The following is a 21,089-nucleotide window of genomic DNA, read 5'->3' as shown; positions in this document are numbered from 1 at the left end:
AAAAACACACACACTGACACAAAACAACGGAACAAATTGTAAGCTGCTCAGAGCCTGCACCACAAAAAGCTCCTGTGGTGATAATTGCTGATAAGTAGCTTTGGATAGGTGCCAGCCCCCCCCCCAAATTCTCTGCTCCTCAAATAATGTGTTAATTGTTCTTTAAATGGAGGGTATGGCTCACCTCCGCCCTAGACCAGGAGAGATCAGTGATCCCACTCTTTCCTAATTGTTTTCACCCATCCAAATCCTGCTGAGAGTGAATGGTGTCTCTGATACTCCTTATCAGTATGGACACAGAAAGTCACTGCCCAAAGTGCTCAATGTGACCATTGTCATTCAAAAGACCATATCACAGTTTAATTGATGAGGTAATTGACTTTTGTCTTCAGATACACATTCATATTTTTTCCACATTGCAAAACTGGAGTAGTTTTTTTCATTTTGTAATGAAAACAAATGCAATGTTTGACTATGAGGGAAAAAACATCTTGGCTGACATTAGATTCTAGACACAATTTTCATCACACTGTGTTGTGTTGTGACGCATTGTGTTGTTGGTGATGTGGTGTTAATGTTGATGTGTGACCTGTTGTTGGTGCACCAGCCTCTGGCTCTCCAGGGCCTGGGTGAGCCTGGTGACATCAGTGAGGGCTGCCTGCAGGGCCTCACTGGGTGATGAGCTCTTTAGGAGAATCTGACTCTGTCTGTTCAGCTTCTTCTGCTCAACCAGCATCTGCATGGGAGAAGGATTTACACAAGGGACAGAAGCTGTCATTAAGTGTTAACAGTGTTGATACATTACAGCATGTGAAATTTGTAACACCTCAAGGGAAAATAAGTATAATCCAGCCTGTTTTAGCAGTAAATTCACCATACCTGTAGTTTTAGTGTAATAAACAAATATTTGAGTATACCGATAAAAGCACCTAAGCATGTATAGAAACCAGTGAGGCTATTCAAAACGTGTGTTTGCAGAGTTGGTAGAGCATGGCGTTTGTAACGCCAGGGTAGTGGGTTTGATTCCCGGGACCACCCATACGTAGAATGTATGCACACATGACTGTAAGTCGCTTTGGATAAAAGCGTCTGCTAAATGGCATATATTATTGAGGTCTCATTATGCAGCATGTATAGGGTGGTCATTCATTTCATTACATGTGTTCTCAAAAATGATCTCTGGTGATAACACATAATGAATAGAGTGTATCTGAATACTGATTAGATTGCAAGGGGGAATAGTACTAATCTGGACACCATATAGAACATACATGTCATACAATCATGTGGCACTTCTAAGACATGCATGCCACTTCTTAAACACAGCGGCATCACATATTCTAAAAACAGTATACCATTGGATACTGGTGTCCAATGTTACAGCTCAAATTCATAATTCATATGGGGAACGATTCTGACCCGAGTTAAGCGTGTGTAAATGGAACGTAATTCCCTTTTTATGCACTTTTCTCTCTATGCGTATTCTGACCTTGAATTTAAGCATGAGGATAGCGTGCTATTCATCCGCTATTCGTTTGGGGTGGAGATGGAATAAATGAAGGTGAGGCTGAGGTGTGTCTACAGATGCGTCTTATTCTGAGTTTGGCTGAATTCCATCATAATTCCATCAACTTTACGTGCGAGGAAACCATGAATAAGGTCTCGATAAACCTCTACTTTCTTTTCATGATGGAAATAACAGCATTCTCCATGCACTGTAATTTATAAATTGATAAGCTATTAATAAGAGCTAGGTAAATGAGTAATCCGTTTGGAGAAGGGATTGTAAATACACACAGCAATTGTTTTTAGATGACCTTTCCTTATAATCCCTGGAGATGATCTGAAACCAGTCATATGGAAGAAAACTGAAAATCATATCACATGACATGCATCGCACCCCATTTTCCACAGTGAAGTAGGCTATTTAGAATTGTAATTGTGTGCCCTCCTAATTTGTTGAAATAATTGTGTGCACCCATAATTTGTGGGTAAACTTTTGAGGCTACAGTAGGGCTATACCTGCAGAGTTGATGTACTGTACAGTGGGGCAAAAAAAGTATTTAGTCAGCCACCAATTGTGCAAGTTGGGGCCAAGACAGATAAAATGAGAAAATAAAATCCAGAAAATCACATTGTAGGATTTTTAATGAATTTATTTGCAAATTATGGTGGAAAATAAGTATTTGGTCAATAACAAAAGTTTCTCAATACTTTGTTATATACCCTTTGTTGGCAATGACAGAGGTCAAACGTTTTCTGTAAGTCTTCACAAGGTTTTCACACACTGTTGCTGGTATTTTGGCCCATTCCTCCATGCAGATCTCCTCTAGAGCAGTGATGTTTTGGGGATGTTGCTGGGCAACACGGACTTTCAAATCCCTCCAAAGATTTTCAATGGGGTTGAGATCTGGAGACTGGCTAGGCCACTCCAGGACCTTGAAATGCTTCTTACGAAGCCACTCCTTCGTTGCCCGGGCGGTGTGTTTGGGATCATTGTCATACTGAAAGATCCAGCCAGGTTTCACTCAAAATCTCACGATACATGGCCCCATTCATTCTTTCCTTCACACGGATCAGTCGTCCTGGTCCCTTTACAGAAAAACAGCCTCAAAGCATGATGTTTACACCCCCATGCTTCACAGTAGGTATGGGGTTGGATGCAACTCAGCATTCTTTGTCCTCCAAACACGACGAGTTGAGTTTTTACCAAAAAGTTATATTTTATTTCATCTGACCATATGACATTTTCCCAATCTCCTTATGGATCATCCAAATGCTTTCTAGCAAACTTCAGACGGGCCTGGACATGTACTGGCTTAAGCAGGGGAACACGTCTGGCACTGCAGGATTTGAGTCCCTGGCGGCGTAGTGTGTTACTGATGGTAGGCTTTGTTACTTTGGTCCCAGTTCTCTGCAGGTCATTCACTAGGTCCCCCCGTGTGGTTCTGGGATTTTTGCTCACCGTTCTTGTGATCATTTTGACCCCACGGGGTGAGATCTTGCGTGGAGCCCCAGATCGAGGGAGATTATCAGTGGTCTTGTATGTCTTCCATATCCTAATAATTGCTCCCACAGTTGATTTCTTCAAACCAAGCTGCTTACCTATTGCAGATTCAGTCTTCCCAGCCTGGTGCAGGTCTACAATTTTGTTTCTGGTGTCCTTTGACAGCACTTTGGTCTTGGCCATAGTGGAGTTTGGAGTGTGACTGTTTGAGGTTGTGGACAGGTGTCTTTTATACTGATAACAAGTTCAAACAGGTGCCATTAATACAGGTAATGAGTGGAGGACAGAGGAGCCTCTTAAAGAAGGTCTGTGAGGTCCAGAAATCTTGCTGGTTTGTAGGTGACCAAATACTTATTTTCCACCATAATTTGCAAATAAATTCATTAAAAATCCTACAATGTGATTTTCTGGATTTCCCCCCCAAATTTTGTCTGTCATAGTTGAAGTGTACCTATGATGAAAATTACAGGCCTCTCTCATCTTTTAAAGTGGGAGAAATTTCACAATTGGTGGCTGACTAAATACTTTTTTTGCCCCACTGTATGTGCTTTAGAATGTTTTAATTATATGCCCAGCCCTTTCTCAGTTATATTTTACAATTTGTATCATATTAAATATTAGCCACTATCGGGAGCCACCGTAAGTTATACCCACATAAGTATAACTGTCATTTTAGTGTTAGTGTTCTTCAATTTGTAGCTTACATTTTGCATAATTCCATTCCATTTCGTAAACCTTTCTTTCCTCCATCACGTCTGTGTAGTTGTCCCTGCTTTCCTCTGTCACGTCTGTGTAGTTGTCCCTGCTTTCCTCTGTCACGTCTGTGTAGTTGTCCCTGCTTTCCTCTGTCACGTCTGTGTAGTTGTCCCTGCTTTCCTCTGTCACGTCTGTGTAGTTGTCCCTGCTTTCCTCTGTCACGTCTGTATAGTTGTCCCTGCTTTCCTCTGTCACGTCTGTGTAGTTGTCCCTGCTTTCCTCTGTCACGTCTGTGTAGTTGTCCCTGCTTTCCTCTGTCACGTCTGTGTAGTTGTCCCTGCTTTCCTCTGTCAGTCACGTCTGTGTAGTTGTCCCTGCTTTCCTCTGTCACGTCTGTATAGTTGTCCCTGCTTTCCTCTGTCACGTCTGTGTAGTTGTCCCTGCTTTCCTCTGTCACGTCTGTGTAGTTGTCCCTGCTTTCCTCTGTCACGTCTGTGTAGTTGTCCCTGCTGTATAGATGTTTCCTCTGTCACGTCTGTGTAGATGTCCCTGCTTTCCTCTGTCCGTCTGCTTTCCTCTGTCACGTCTGTGTAGTTGTCCCTGCTTTCCTCTGTCACGTCTGTGTAGTTGTCCCTGCTTTCCTCTGTCACGTCTGTGTAGTTGTCCCTGCTTTCCTCTGTCACGTCTGTGTAGTTAGTTGTCCCTGCTTTCCTCTGTCACGTCTGTGTAGTTGTCCCTGCTTTCCTCTGTCACGTCTGTGTAGTTGTCCCTGCTTTCCTTTCCTCTGTCCCACGTCTGTGTAGTTGTCCCTGCTTTCCTCTGTCACGTCTGTGTAGTTGTCCCTGCTTTCCTCTGTCACGTCTGTATAGATGTCCCTGCTTTCCTCTGTCACGTCTGTGTAGTTGTCCCTGCTTTCCTCTGTCACGTCTGTGTAGTTGTCCCTGCTTTCCTCTGTCACGTCTGTGTAGTTGTCCCTGCTTTCCTCTGTCACGTCTGTGTAGTTGTCCCTGCTTTCCTCTGTCACGTCTGTGTAGTTGTCCCTGCTTTCCTCTGTCACGTCTGTGTAGTTGTCCCTGCTTTCCTCTGTCACGTCTGTGTAGTTGTCCCTGCTTTCCTTTCCTCTGTCACGTCTGTTTAGTTGTCCCTGCTTTCCTCTGTCAGTTGTCCCGCTTTCTGTGTCTGTGTAGTTGTCCCTGCTTTCCTCTGTCACGTCTGTGTAGTTGTCCCTGCTTTCCTCTGTCACGTCTGTATAGTTGTCCCTGCTTTCCTCTGTCACGTCTCTGTAGTTGTCCCTGCTTTCCTCTGTCACGTCTGTGTAGTTGTCCCCTTTCTGTCACGTCTGTGTAGTTGTCCCTGCTTTCCTCTGTCACGTCTGTGTAGTTGTCCCTGCTTTCCTCTGTCACGTCTGTGTAGTTGTCCCTGCTTTCCTCTGTCACGTCTGTGTAGTTGTCCCTGCTTTCCTCTGTCACGTCTGTGTAGTTGTCCCTGCTTTCCTCTGTCACGTCTGTGTAGTTGTCCCTGCTTTCCTCTGTCATGTCTGTGTAGTTGTCCCTGCTTTCCTCTGTCATGTCTCTATAGTTGTCCCTGAGGGTCGCTAACATTAGTGGATCATATTAGGGTAATGTTGTGCAATCATTTGAGACATGTAGCCTATTTGAATCCTTATGGGACTCAGACCATACGTAGCAGTTTAAACCTGGAGCACGGTTCACCACGACTGGACCGTTGTCATCACTGTTCCATGATTAGTGAGGATTAGGGGTGATTTATAGGACTATTGTTCAACCTTGTACTGAACTCTAATTTGACAACTTTCTGGATGAATCAAACCACTGTATTTTTAAATCATCAATATATTCTGTGCATAAAGGCTCCAAACTTTAAAAAAAGAATGATTCATACATACTTTCCTAACCCCCAAATTTTCCTAAATAATGAAAAAAATCTACCAGTTGGTACTGAATTGGAGATGAATAAGCATATATTTAGATGGCTTTCTTTCATTGATCCCTATATTCTGAACCCGTTCTCTCTATGTATTCTGTCTACAAAATTCTAATTAAAGATACACCGTATTTAAATGGATGTCTTAAGATAAATGTACAGAAAATCCTATTGAATGAAAACTCCACAAGAAAATCTGTTGGGCAGCAACTGGGAGAGTTTTCAGCAGTTTAATTAAATGTATTCAGCGCACACAAGGGAACCATGCCTGCAAAGCCCATTATGCACCTGTGTAAGGTAAGTCTAAATACCAACAACAGAGAAGTGAATAGGAAAGGTGTACATTTCCTAAGTCGGAAACAACCCCTTAGCAGATTAACACAGCCACCTTGTCTGATATTAAGACAATGGCCTGATTCCATTGTTTACTTGTTGGGAAACAGCCATGATGCATCATATTAGTGTCTATGTGATGAGTCAGTAGAAAAACAAGTTAATGATCAGGTGCCTGCAAAATGGGATTGGGAACAAGCATATTAATCACTGTTAACCCACTGGGACCACACTGGTTGAATCAACATTGTTTCCACCTAATTTCAATTAAACTACACGTGGAATAGAAGTTGAATTGACGTCTGTGCCCAGTGGGAAGGAGACATGTAGAGTTGACAGAAATACCCATCCAAAGCTGCTAAGCCTATTATGGGTGCCTCGAGAGAGCTCACCTCTCGTGCAAATATCTCTGCCTCTGCCCTCAGCTCCTTCTCCAGATCCAGGTTTTCCTGCAGGGCCTCATACTCCTCCACGGCAAACAGCGACACTGGAAGCATTAAATATCTAATCAGAACAAGTAGTTCAAGCTTTCTTGCATATTTCCATATATCCCTTTTATCTGGTCAGTTGGCCCTAATCTTAACACTGACCTTAACCTTACTCCCAACCCTAACTTTAGTCTTAATCCTTAACCTTAATCTGCAAACTGCTAACCTAAAATATAAATTAAAACTCTTACATTCTGTCATTAGCAGGCAGTAAAAAATGTTATGGAAAACCTTGAAACTCAAGGAGGAGGGGAATTCACTTTCACAACCAACATGCTCCCTGAAAAGCAAGCCAGCAAGCCAGCAAGCCAGGACGAAATGAATAGTGATTTTGCTTTTTTGATCATTTTCTGTAAGAAATATGCCTCCAGTCACTAAGGATCACCCAGCATTCATGGCATAGTGAGGGGCTACAGGCTTCACTTGACTCTTCTTTCTGTCAAATGTAACCCCACTCAAGCTTACGCTGCACAAAAAGCCACAGAGAGTAGGACACCTTAATTTCCTTGCAGAAAGGTGGACACGGATGTTACACTCGTCTCTTTGGAGTCAAAATATTGCAGTGGAGAAGACTCTCTGACCTCTGTTATATTTCGCCAAGAGCTTCTTTTGTCGGACTGTCTCAGCAATCAAAACCATATTATCATGTTTTTCCTTCAGCAACTAAGAGTGAAGAGAGGAAGAGAACAAGACAGAAGAGAGTTGATTTGATTGTGCTGTTAATTGATTTCTCAAATAACTGAATTGCGACACTACTGTTAGAATACTGTAGATGGAAATCATTCTAGGTTTCAATGTATTCTTTGTCCTAATTGTAGGAATGTGCATAGGCCTACACTATGATAACATAATAGACATTAAACATGATTCATCTGTTTCACTAAGAGGATCAACACAGATTTTCGGATTTTGAAAAAAAAAAAGCATTGGTGGCTCACTCGTGATACAAGCAAGAGTAGTGTGCAGCTTTTCTTTGAAACTAATAGCAATTTTTAAACAACTCCCAAATCTATATTCAGACTTACTTCTTCTCTGATGTCACTTAGCTCCTCTCTTGTAGCCTCATGATCAATGGTGGCTTGCTTTTTCTCCTCCAGTGTCAACTCAAATTTTTTCTTCAGTTCTGGCCCATGAAAATTTTAAATAAGTACACTCAATCTTGCAATCAATGATCAATCATGTTGTATGTACTAGAGCGTAAATAATTCCAATAGGGCCAGGTCTATCGGTCAAATAAGTAACAACAAAAGAGATCTCTTCCATTCATCAGGAATGCCATCTAAGACAACCTGTGATAGATCTGAAATCTGTGTGTAATATCAGTGTATCAGTGTATGAGCCAAAGCGGTATGGACACTAATTGTAACAGCTGCTGTGGATATGTGGGAAAGGGGACAGCAGGGTGACATTCAGTACCTGTGATGGTGCTCCGGCAGTGGGCTGAGAAGCACTCTTTTTCTACCTGGGTGTCCACACTCTCCTCCTCCTCTTCTTCATCCTCCAGGCCGATCTCAGCAATGGTCTCGGCCCCAGGTGGGCCAGGTACAACATACTCTTCCTTTTCAAGGAGCAGTTCTGCCGGTTCAACTGGAGAAAGAAAGAGAGAGGGAGAGAAACGGATCACCTTATGACCTTATGAAAAACAGATGCAGAAGAGGCTGACTGAACTCTTTCAGAGCTTTCACATAGAGAGAACCTGGTGCATTGGATTTACTATAATTGGCCTTTTTCCTCTTTTGTCATCAGCATGCAATTATGCAGGTTAGCGCTTTCATCATGAATCTTGCTCTGGAGACAGATCTGCAGAGTGGTTACTAGCTGGTGCAACCGCAAAGTCATGACATCTGATTTTAAACCTAACCTTAACCTTAACCCTAACCTCAACCACACTGCTAACCCTAATACCTAACCCTAACCTCTGCAGTTCCTTCTTCCAATTTTAGTATTTTAAATTTTATATATATATATATATATATACACACATACAGTTGAAGTTGGAAGTTTACATACACCTTAGCCAAATACATTTAAATTCAGTTTTTCACAATACCTGACATTTAATCCTAGTAGAAATTCCCTGTCTTAGGTCAGTTAGGATCACAACTTTATTTTAAGAATGTGAAATATCAGAATAATAGCAGAGAGAATAATTTATTTCAGCTTTTATTTCTTTCATCACATTCCCAGTGGGTCAGAAGTTTACATACACACAATTGGTATTTGGTAGCATTGCCTTTCAATTGTTTAACTTGGGTCAAATGTTACAGGTAGCCTTCCACAAGCTTCCCACAATAATTTGGGCGAATATTAGCCCATTCTTCCTGACAGAGCTGGTGTAACGGATTCTGGTTTCTAGGCCTCCTTGCTCGCACATGCTTTTTCAGTTCTGTCAACAAATTTTCTATAGGATGAGGTCAGGGCTTTGTGATGGCCACTCCAATACCTTGACTTTGTTGTCCTAAGCCATTTTGCCACAACTTTGGAAGTATGCTTGGGGTCATTGTCCATTTGGAAGACCAATTTGCGACCAAGCTATAACTTCCTGACTGATGTCTTGAGATGTTGCTTCAATATATCCACATAATTTTCCATCCTCATGAAGCCATCTATTTTGTAAAGTGCACAAGTCCCTCCTGCAGTAAAGCACCCCCACAACATGATGCTGCCACCCCCAAGCTTCACGGTTGGGATGGTGTTCTTCGGCTTGCAAGCCTCCCCATTGTTTCTGCAAACATAACAATGGTCATTATGGCCAAACAATTACACACACACACACACACACACACACACACACACACACACACACACACACACACACACACACACACACACACACACACACACACACACACACACACACACACACACACACACACACACACACACACACACACACACACACACACACACACACACATTGAGCTTAGATGTACCCCATTAGAAACCCAAATATAAGCAATTTTTACTCATTTGTTGGTAAACAATGTAAATGTAAAACAAAAACTATGTACAGCCTCAAAACATGGTTCAAACTATAATTTTGATACCATGGATGGTCAATCCCTGTATCCATAGCTCTGTCCATGAGTTTAGTTACATTTCTCCAGCCACATCCCTCATCTGTTTACCAAATTACTGGTGGAGTTCGTTATTGTTCAAGCTGCAGATAACCCCTTGAAGAACAAAAAAGCAATTTGTTTCCATTCATTTCTACAATATAGCTTCTGCCTCGAGGACAGTCAAACTATTATAGTTGTATTATAGTAAAGTGTCATGCACAGATAATAGGAAATGTGGCGCAAGATATGTCAGATAAAATGTTGGTCCGATTTCCTCATTCCCCGTCAATCACACTGTGCCTGTAAGTGGCATCGGGGAAGGATGCACAAGCAATAATCAGCCATCTCAATACAAAGAGCCAGGGGAAAGGCCTGATGACAATGTATGTCTGCTTTTAGACACAATCACAGTATTTTATGAAACACATCTATTTACAGTACATCCCTCATTCCTATGGCATGCTGGACTTTGTATCCCTTTTCTTTACAAACTCCAAATTTGATCAGTTCAGCCTAAGCCATCCATATTGAACTGGCAGTATGAAACGTTCACATTTTTTGGTTCTATCATCAATACGTCCCTTGTGCCAATTTAGGCATACTACACTAAGTAAAGAATAATGAAGCCTAAGGCAAGACGATGGATGAAAATGACGCACATTTGTTGATGTGATTTCGGACGGAAAGTGTGAGGAGAAAAAGGAAGCAGACCTATGAAAAGAGGCATGCATTAATGACATCCTAGTCAATGCAGCAATTCCATCTTCTGATGATGCCCTTTAAAGTGCATATTTTAAAAATGCAATCAACAATACATAACACAGAATCATAGTCTTTGATAATAATCTCCTATTGATGAGAGCGAATGTATGAAATTACATACTCAGGCAGGCTCGCAGGAAGGCTATCAGCGGCGCTTCAGAGGTCACGATTACAAAGTCACAGCCCCCTCATCTTCCTTGAGCAAACATCAACACAAAACATCTGATTTGACTGGCGACAAATAGCAGGCTCACGCTATTATTGCTTTTTAATTCAAAATGTTGGAGCGCTTGTGTTTTTTCTTGAACTTTTTTCTCTCTCTGGCTTTCCTTGTGTGCTGTTGGCAGGGAAAATAAGCAGCATTGGGCTCAAGAAAATTAAACAAATGTTCACGAGGGTCAATAATGATGCTGCCACCACCATGCTTCACTGTGGGGATGGTGTCTCAGAGTGATGAGAGATGTTGGGTTTGCGCCAGACATAGCTTTTCCTTGATGGTAAAAAAGGTCCATTTTAGTCGCATCTGACTAGAGTACCTTCTTCCATATGTTTGGGGAGTCTCCTACATGCCTTTTCGAGAACACCAAACGTGTTTGCTTCTTTTTTTCTTTAAGCATGTATTTTTCTGGCCACACTTCCGTAAAGCCCAGTTCTGTGGAGTGTATGGCTTAATGTGTTCCAATGGACTGATACTCCAATCTCCGCTGTGAAGCTTTGCAGCTCCTTCAGGGTTATCTTTGGTCTCTTTGTTGCCTCTCTGATTAATGCCCTCCTTGCCTGGTCCGTGAGTTTTGGTGGGCGACCATCTCTTGGTAGGTTTGTTGTGGTGCTATATTCTTTCCATTTTTTAATAATGGATTTAATGGTGCTTCGTGGGATGTTCAAAGTTTTTGTAACCCAACCCTGATTTGTACTTCTCCATAACTTTGTCCCTGACCTGTTTGGAGAGCACCGTGGTCTTCATTGTGCCACTTGCTTAGTGGTGTTGCAGACTCTGAGGCCTTTCAGAACATGTGTATATATATATAATAAAGATCATGTGACAGATCATGTGACATTTAAATAAAGACCACCTGTGTGCAATCTAACTAATTACGTGACTTCTGAAGGTAATTGGTTGAACCAGATCTTATTTAGGGGCTTCAAAGTAAAGGGGGTGAATACATATGCATGCATCACTTTTCCGTAAATATTTTTTTTTTGTTTGTTGAAAGAAGTTATTGTTTTTCATTTCACTTCACCAATTTCGACTATTTTGTGTATGTCCATTACATGAAATCCAAATAAAAATCATTTAAATTACAGGTTGAAATGCAACAAAATAGGAAACACATCAAAGGGGATGAATACTTTTGCAAGGCACTGTATTTCATAGTTTTGATGTCTTCACTACTATTTCACAATGTAAAAAATAGTAAAAATAAAGAAAAATCCTTGAATGAGTAGGTGTTCTAAAACTTTTGACCAGTAGTGTATATATTTGATATGCTGTAATATGCTTGCACCAATCCCATTCAATTACAGTACAATACAAACCTCTTCTTTTAGATTAATTTATTCATTAATCCATTCATTACAATTACTGAAAAAATATTACATTAAGAGTATTAGTACCGTAAAACGGATTACGGTAACATGCTGTACTGTAAATTTACTGCATTATACTGGCAGAGGAGTTGCCAGCAAATGACTGTAATTATATAATATCGCTGTGTTGGTGTAATGATTACAGTAGGCTCATTCATTTACAGTATAATGCTCTATTGTATAATACAGCACTGTGTTTCTTACTGTAAAACATGTTACAGCATCCCTGTGTTAAGCAAAATTACAGTATTTAGCTGGCAACTATACTATCAGTATAATGCTGTACATTTAGAGGGAAAAGTTTTACAATGTGCTCTAGTTACTTCACGAAAGTAATGCGCAAATACAAGAAAAAGGGAAGCCCCATCATTTGACATTTACACCTTTTTCCCTGGACAACAGTACAATATTTCCAAGTGGTTGTTGTCAACAACAATTCATTTGTACCATGTGTTCTACATTCTTTACTATTTTCAAAACTTTTAGTACAAAACTCCAAACTGGTAACACTTGCAATGCACCAAGTCTTAAATTGTAATATTTCGTTGTGAATTCATTCATCTTTCACTACACAATCATTGATCCAAAATATAAGTTTTATCACCAAAACACAACATATTGATATCTTCTCAATTGAGTTATTTTAACAACCAGAAAAAAACAATAGCAAAATATTTAAGATACATTTTTCAAAATTGCCCTTTGAATGTAAATTATGAATACTGTAAATTACAGTATATTACACTTTTTTTCACATTAGGCAATACATTTGCACTACCTATTAAAATTGACTGAAAATCAAGTTACCATCATTTCCATCCCATGTGTGATCAAAGGTGTGATCATGTTTAACAATGTTTAGCAGGCACTAGTTTGCATCAAGCATGCCTTGAGCATTTGGCCATAGGTTCTAATTGAAATCACAGTAAATATCCTCATTGTTCATGCACCTGGGGAAAAACCTTCTGCCATTGCAAATCCAAGCCTGACATGGGTCTGGATTGAAATAATTGCACTGCTAAATGACTAAAATGTAAATTTAGTACCCCTCTCCATATTTTCAAGCATAGTTATGAATGTATCATGTTATGGGTATGCTTGTAATCATTAAGGACTGGGCAGTTTTTCAGGATAAAAATAAATACATAGAATGGAGCTAAGCACAGGCAAAATCCTAGAGGAAAACCTGGTTCATCCTGCTTTCTATCAGACACTGAGAGATGTCCTTTCAGCAGGACAATAACCTAAAACACAAGGCCAAATCTACACTGGAGTCGCTTACCAAGAGGACAGTGAATGTTCCTGAGTAGCCGAGTTACAGTTTTGACACAAATCAGATTGAAAATCTATGACAAGACTTGAAACCACTTGTCTAGCAATGAGCAACAACCAATTTGACTGAGCATGAAGAATTTTGAAAAGAATAATGGGAAAATATTGTACAATCCAGGTGTGCAAGCCTCTTAAGAAAATTACCCAGAAAGAATCACAGCTGTAATCACTGCCGAAGGTGATTCTAACCTGTATTGTGTGAATATTTACAGAACTAGTCAAAAGTTTGGACACACCTACTCATTCAAAGGTTTTTCTTTATTTTTACTATTTTCTACATCAAAACTTTGAAATAACACATATGGAATCATGTAGTAACCAAAAAAGTGTTTTATATTTTATATTTGAGATTCCACCCTTTGGCTTGAGAGCTTTGCACACTCTTTGCAATCTCTCTACCAAGCTTCATGAGGTACTCACCTGGAATGCACTTCAACTAACTGGTGTGGAATTATTTTCCTTCTTAATGCGTTTGAGAAAATCAGTTGTGTTTTGACAAGGTAGGGGTGGTATACAGAAGATAGCCCTATTTGGTAAAAAAACAAGTCCATATTATGGCAAGAACAGCTCAAATAAGAAAAGATAAATGACAGTACACCATTATTTTAAGACATGAAAGTCAGTCAATCTGGAAAATGTCAAGAACTTTGAAAGTTTCTTCAAGTGCAGTCTCAAAAACCATCAAGCACTATGATGAAACTGGCTCTCATGAGGACAGCCACAGGAAAGGTAGACTCAGACTTACCTCTGCTGCAGAGGATAAGTTCATTAGTTACCAGCCTCAGAAATTGCAGCCAATTAAATCCATTTTAGAATAAGGCTGTAATTTAACAAAATGCGGAAAAAGTAAATGGGTCTGAATACTTTCCGAATGTACAGTACAAAAGTATGTACCGTACAAAAGTATGTACAGTATGTACTAGTCCCCCTTGTCCCACTCAATATGCCTCAGATACCTCCTTTGTCCCATCTCCCAGACATGCGGTGATCTCACCCAGCATAACTAGTACGTCAAGAGATGCAACCTCTCTTACCATCACAAAATGCCTGGGTTTACCTCCACTGTACCCACACAGCACCATACCTTGTACATTATGCCCTGGATCTATTCTACCATGCCCAGAAATCTGCTCCGTTTATTCTCTGTCCCCAATGCATTAGACAACCAGTTTTGATAGGCTTTAGCCGTACCCTCATCCTACTCCTCCTCTGTTCCTCGGGTGATGTGGACGTTAACCCAGGCCCTGCATGTCCCCAGGCACTCTCATTTGTTGACTTCTGCAAACGAAAAGCTTTGGTTTCATGCATGTTCATGCACATCAGAAGCATCCTCCCTAAGTATGTTTTACTCACTGCTTTAGCACACTCCGCCAACCCTGATGTCTGAATCCGGGCTTAGGAAGGACACCAAAAATTCTGAGATTTCCATCCCCAACTACAACATTTTCCGTCAAGATAGAACTGCCAAAGGGGGAGGAGTTGCAATCTACTGCAGAGATAGCTTGCAAAGTTCTGTCATACTTTCCAGGTCTATGCCCAAACAGTTCGAGCTTCTAATTTAAAAAATGAATCTCTCCAGAAATACGTCTCTCACTGTTGCTGCCTGTTATAGACCCCCCTCAGCTCCCAGCTGTGCCCTGGACACCATATGTGAATTGATTGTGAATTGATTGCCCCTCATCTATCTTCAGAGTTCATTCTGTTAGGTGACCTAAACTAGGATATGCTTAACACCCCGGCAGTTCTACAATCTAAGCTAGATGCCCTCCATCTCACACAAATTATCAAGGAACCCACCAGGTACAACCCAAAATCTGTAAACATGGGCACCCTCATAGATATTATCCTGACCAACTTGCCCTCCAAATACACCTCTGCTGTTTTCAGGATCTCAGCGATGACTACCTCATTGCCTGCATCTGCTATGGGTCCACGGTCAAATGAACACCCCTCATCACTGTCAAACGCTCCCTAAAACACTTCTGCGAGCAGGCCTTTCTAATTGACCTGGCCTGGGTATCCTGGAAGGATATTGACCTCATCCCATCAGTCGAGGATGCCTGGTCATTCTTTAAAAGTAATTTCCTCATCATCTTACATAAGCATGCCCCTTTCAAAAAATGTAGAACTAAGAACAGATATAGCCCTTGGTTCCCTCCAGACCGGACTGCCCTCGACCAGCGCAAAAACATCCTGTGGCGGACTGCAATAGCATCGAATAGTCCCCGCGATATGCAACTGTTCAGGGAAGTCAGGAACCAATGCACGCAGTCAGTCAGGAAAGCAAAGGTAAGCTTTTTCAAACAGAAATTTGCATCCTGTAGCTCTAACTCCATAAAGTTTTGGGACACTGTAAAGTCCATGGATAACAAGAGCACATCCTCCTAGCTGCCCACTGCACTGAGGCTAGGTAACACTGTCACCACCGATAAATCCACGATAATCGAGCATTTCAATAAGCATTTCTCTACGGCTGGCCATGCTTTCCTCCTGGCTACCCCGGCCAACAGCGCCACACCCCCCGCAGCTACTTGCCCAAGGATCCCCAGCTTCTCCTTCACCCAAATCCAGATAGCAGATGTTCTGAAAGAGTTGCAAAACATGGACCAGTACAAATCAGCTGGGCTAGACAATCTGGACCCTCTCTTTCTAAAATTACCCCTCTGTTCAACCCTCTTTCGTATCCTCCGAGATCTCTAAAGATTGGTAAGCTGCCGCGGTCATCCCCCCCTCTTCAAAGGGGGTGACACTCTGTTATAGACCTATATTCATCCTGCCCTGCCCTTCTAAAGTCTTCGAAACCCAAGTTAATAAACAGATCACTGACTATTTGGAATTTCCACCGTACCGTCTCCGCTGTGCAATCTGGTCACCATGCTGGTCACGGGTGCACCTCAGCCACGATCAAGGTACTAAACGATATCATAACCGCCATCGATAAAAGATTGTACTGTGCAGCCAAGGTTTTCGACTCTGTCAATCACCGTATTCTTATCGGCAGACTCAACAGCCTTGGTTTCTCAAATGACTGTCTCGCCTGGTTCACCAACTACTTCTCAGACAGAGTTCAGTATGTCAAATCAGAAGGCCTGTTGTCCGGACCTCTGGCAATCACTATGGGGGTACCACAGGGTTCAAATCTCGGGTTGACTCTTTTCTCTGTATTTATCAACGATGTTGCTCTTGCTGTGGGTGATTCCCTGATCCACATCTACGCAGACGACACCATTCTGTATACATCTGGCCCTTCTTTGGACACTGTGTTAACAAACCTCCAAATGTGTTTCAATGCCATACAACACTCCTTCCGTGGCCTCCAACTGCTCTTAAGCGCTAGTATAACTAAATGCATGCTTTTCAACCGTTCCCTGCCCGCACCCGCCCGCCCGACTAGCATCACTACTCTGGACGGTTCTGACTTAGTATATGTGGACAACTACAAATACCTAGGTGTCTGGCTAGACTGTAAACTCTCCTTCCAGACTCAGATTAAACATCTCCAATCCAAAATTAAATCTAGAATCGGCTTTCTATTCCGCAAAAAAGCCTCCTTCACTCACGCCGCCAAACATACCCTCGTAAAACTGACTATTCTACTGATCCTCGACTTTGGCAATGTAATTTACAAAATAGCCTCCAACACTCAGCAAACTGGATGCAATCTATCACAGTGCCATCCGTTTTGTCACCAAAGCCCCATATACCACCCACCACTGAAACCTGTATGCTCTAATTGGCTGGCTCTTGCTACATATTCGTCGCCAGACCCACTGGCTCCAGGTCATCTATAAGTCTTTGCTAGGTAAAGCTCCGCCTTATCTCAGCTCACTGGTCACGATAACGACACCCACCCGTAGCACGCGCTCCAGCAGGTATATCTCACTGGTCATTCCCATCCTCCTTTGGCCGCCTTTCCTACCCGGTCTCTGCTGCCAATGACTGGAATTGCAAAAATCACTGAAGCTGGAGACTTATATTTCCCTCACTAACTTTAAACACCTGCTATCTGAGCAGCTAACAGATCGCTGCAGCTGTACATAGCTCATCTGTAAATAGCCCATCCAATCTACCTACCTCCTCCCCACATTGTTTTTATTTACTTTTCTGCTATTTTGCACACCAGTACTCTACTTGCACATCATTATTGTAAAATTGTAATTACTTGCTACTATGGCCTATTTATTGCCTTACCTCCTCACGCCATTTGCACATACTGTATATAGACATATTTTTTTTCTATTGTGTTATTGACTGTATGGTTGGTTATTCCATGTGTAACTCTGTGTTGTTGTTTGTGTCACACTGCTTTGCTTTATCTTGGCCAGGTCGCAGTTGCAAATGAGAACTTGTTCTCAACTAGTCTACCTCGTTAAATTTTAAAACATTTTAAAAATAAAGTTTTGTTGCTAACAGGTGTATGAATTGAGCACACAGCCATGTAATCTCCATAGACACAAATTGGCAGTAGAATGACCTTTCTGAAGAGCTCAGTGACTATTTTTGTATTTATTTATTTTATTTGTTTTTGTGTCATTTTCTCCCCTTTTTCTCCCCAATTTGATGATATTACAATGCTACCCGCTGAAGTTGACCTCTTCAATGACCATGTGGGACACTATAGGAGAGTGACAGAAGCAGGTGTCCACATACTTTTGGTAATGTAGTGTATCATAGTTTTTATGTTTCTAATTTATAGATATACATTTTTATACATGTAGTTCTCAAAATCTGTAGTAGACAAACCAGTTTACATGACAAATCTACAGGTTTACCAAACGTTTAAGTGATCATCCATTAAGAGCAGTCAGATTAAGTAATAGTAAAATGTATTTTAACAAAAGACAAGATCATTATATCAAACGTCATGTGGGCATTGCATTGTGAAATGCAATTACTTTATATGAACATGCATTGCAATGTGAAACATTATTATTTCTAGATGAAACACTGATTAAGTTTGGTGAAAAAGTGACTGTATGAGTTTGTGTGTTGTACTTAGTCAATTGAAAATGTGCGTTGAGTTTGTAGTTGTGAAAATGTACCACATACTGTACTTGTGAAAATTGCACCAAAGCAATAAAATAAAACTGTAATCGAATAGCATTTCAAACATGACAAAATATGCAAATACATAGATGGCCATATAGATGCCCAATAGCAACTGTAATAACATCAAATAATCCTTATTGAAAGAGCACCATCAGAGTTCTCCCCAGCACATCATTTTTTTTAAAGAAGAGATAAACGTTATAGCAAAAACATCCATATGTGTAGAAAGCACAGCTGCATGTGGCCAACCATGACTGGCTGGGACTGGATTGATGGGAGGAGGAGGTATTGTACAGAAGCTCTCCCCCACCCCTGGCAGAACTGCCAGGTGGAAGCAGAGGGCTTCTGTCCAAAGAATTGTGTGGGTAATGATTAGAGTGATGAGTCCAGCTTCAGCGGGCTGAGAAATCACTCTGCCCACTCTGAATCAGACCTAGACATTTGGCAAGCATTTCACAAAATAACTGTACACTGGACCAATTACAGGACCAATTTTTGTACAGAAAATGTTAGTAAAGTTTTTTGCACCAAGAATGATGGTGTCTACAGAGAAAGTAGGTGCAATATTTGTTTCAAGGGAAGAATTGGGAGCATACAATGGGCAAAGTCCTTCATTGCTCGTTAGGCTGACCCACCTTGGAGGCCAGGGCTTCCACACTCTGTCTGCATGTCCTCTCTATGTCCAGGTTATCCTGAATGCTGTTGACCTCTTCAATGACCATGTGGGACACTATAGGAGAGTGACAGAAACAACACTGTTGAACACCTCCAATCCAGCGTAAACATTGTGCAGTACTTTTTTTTCTTTATCCGTGATTGATTGAATTGGGGTCTAAGTCATTTATCTATTTTTATCAATAGCAGAGTTAATTTTTATTTATTTTATTGAATCTTTATTTAACTAGGCAAGTCAGTTAAGAACAATTCTTATTTACAATGACGGTCTACCCCGACCACAGCCGGGCTAATTGTGCACCACCCTATGGGACTCTATGGGATTGTGATATAGCCTGGATTCAAACCAGGGTCTGTAGTGACGCCTCTAGCACTGTGATGCAGTGCCTTATACAGCTGTGCCACTCGGGAGCCCAAAACTTCAAGCCTACACTAGATTTCTTGTGGGCAATTTTTATTTTGTTTTACTAGGCAAGTCAGAACAAATTCTTATTTTCAATGACGGCCTAGGAACAGTGGGTTAACTGTCTATTCAGGGGCAGAACGACAGATTTGTACCTTGTCAGCTGGGGGACTTGCAACTTTTTGGCTACTAGTCCAACGCTCTAACAACTAGGCTACCCTGCCGCCCCAACATGTTTGCCATGTGGTCTGATTCTAAGGTTCACCTTATAGAACCTCACTGTGGAGGTGTCATAATACCCATAAAACCTATCGGTCAAACAGGGAGATGGTTCCAATCATTTTTGCCATAGGGGATTTTAAAAACACTTCAAATAAGTTCTGTATTTCGAGCAAGCTTACCCTGGCGTGACATTTTGATAACCGTGTAAATCTCTCTGGGACAAGATTATCAATATATTTGGTTCTATTTACACCCAGATTCGAAAAAACTAATTAGCATTAAAATAGATATCATGCAAAGCTAAAAATCCCTGCAAGCTCTGCATGTCATCTCTTGCTGACACCTTTGCTAGCAGGTATTGTGTAAATTTAAAACTTACACATGACAGTTTACAGAATTGTCCATTTAAATAAATGTTTCCAATTTATTCATTTCTACATTTAGCTAACATTAGAATTCAGAGATTCTTAACTTTGCCTCGATTCGGCAGTCTCTTCCAGATCATCATGGTATTTGTAGTTCTTTATGATAGCCACATTAGCAGCTAATTCACATTTCAGTTTTGGGAGGTAAATACAGGTGAATATATTTATGAAAGTCACCTTCTCCTAGAGAAATTTACACGGTTATCAAAACGTCACACCAGGGTAAGGGCACACAAAACACAGCCCTTATTTTAAGTGTTTGAAAAACCCCTATGGGAAAAATGAATGGTGGAAAAAAAGATTGGAACCAAGATTGACCTCTAGGTTTTATGGGTATTATGACTCATACTGTGGAACTCTATTGGAGCTCATGTCTTTGTTGTTATATGTTTCAGTCTTGAATATCATAAAGATTTGTTTTACATGTCTTTGGTTGGAAATATTTAGTTGCTTTTACAATTAGCTTTTACATCCCAAGGTTAGAGATAAGGTTACACCTCAAGGATGAGACGACTAGGGGATTGTGCACTTCTTATACGCTTTTTACAAAACAAGCTAAGCAAGATAAAAATGAGCATTTCTGTTGACACACTTACTGTGGAATCTGATACTTTTTCTACATTTACTAAGAAATATACTCATGTCAACACAAGGTCACAACACTTGAAAATATACACTACTGTTCAAAAGTTTGGGTTCACTTAGAAATGTCCTTGTTTTTGAAAGAAAAGCAAAAAAATGTGTCCATTAAAATAACATCAAATGGATCAGAAACACAGTGTAGACATTGTTAACATGTTGTAACTGATAGTAACCGCAAAACACCAGTCTCAACATCAACAGTGAAGAGGCGACTCCGGGATGCTGGCCTTCTAGACAGAAGTTGCAAAGAAAAATACATATCTCAGACTGGTCAATTAAAAGAAAAGATTATGATGGGCAAAATAACACAGACACTGGACAGAGGAACTCTGCCTAGAAGTCCAGCATCCCGGAGTCGCCTCTTCACTGTTGACGTTGAGACTAGTGTTTTGCGGGTACTATTTAATGAAGCTGCCATTTGAGGACTTGTGAGGTGTCTGTTTCTCAAACTAGACACTCTAATGT

At 40.9% G+C, this 21,089-nt stretch overlaps 1 protein-coding gene across 1 annotated transcript in view; it reads right to left on the bottom strand.

The window, feature by feature from the left end:
• LOC124041306 (shootin-1-like) overlaps window positions 1-21,089 on the bottom strand; it is a 43,764-nt gene that overhangs the window by 11,837 nt on the left and 10,838 nt on the right. Inside the window, 7 exon segments of the mRNA XM_046358751.1 lie at window positions 590-736; window positions 6,373-6,467; window positions 7,050-7,131; window positions 7,494-7,591; window positions 7,885-7,998; window positions 8,001-8,055; window positions 18,893-18,987. Coding sequence (XP_046214707.1) covers window positions 590-736; window positions 6,373-6,467; window positions 7,050-7,131; window positions 7,494-7,591; window positions 7,885-7,998; window positions 8,001-8,055; window positions 18,893-18,987 — 686 coding nt within the window.

This window comes from Oncorhynchus gorbuscha, linkage group LG08 (assembly GCF_021184085.1).
Source record: "Oncorhynchus gorbuscha isolate QuinsamMale2020 ecotype Even-year linkage group LG08, OgorEven_v1.0, whole genome shotgun sequence".
NCBI lineage: Eukaryota > Metazoa > Chordata > Actinopteri > Salmoniformes > Salmonidae > Oncorhynchus > Oncorhynchus gorbuscha.
Note: the sequence above shows the minus strand (reverse complement) of the source record. Positions and strands in the feature narration are given on the sequence as shown.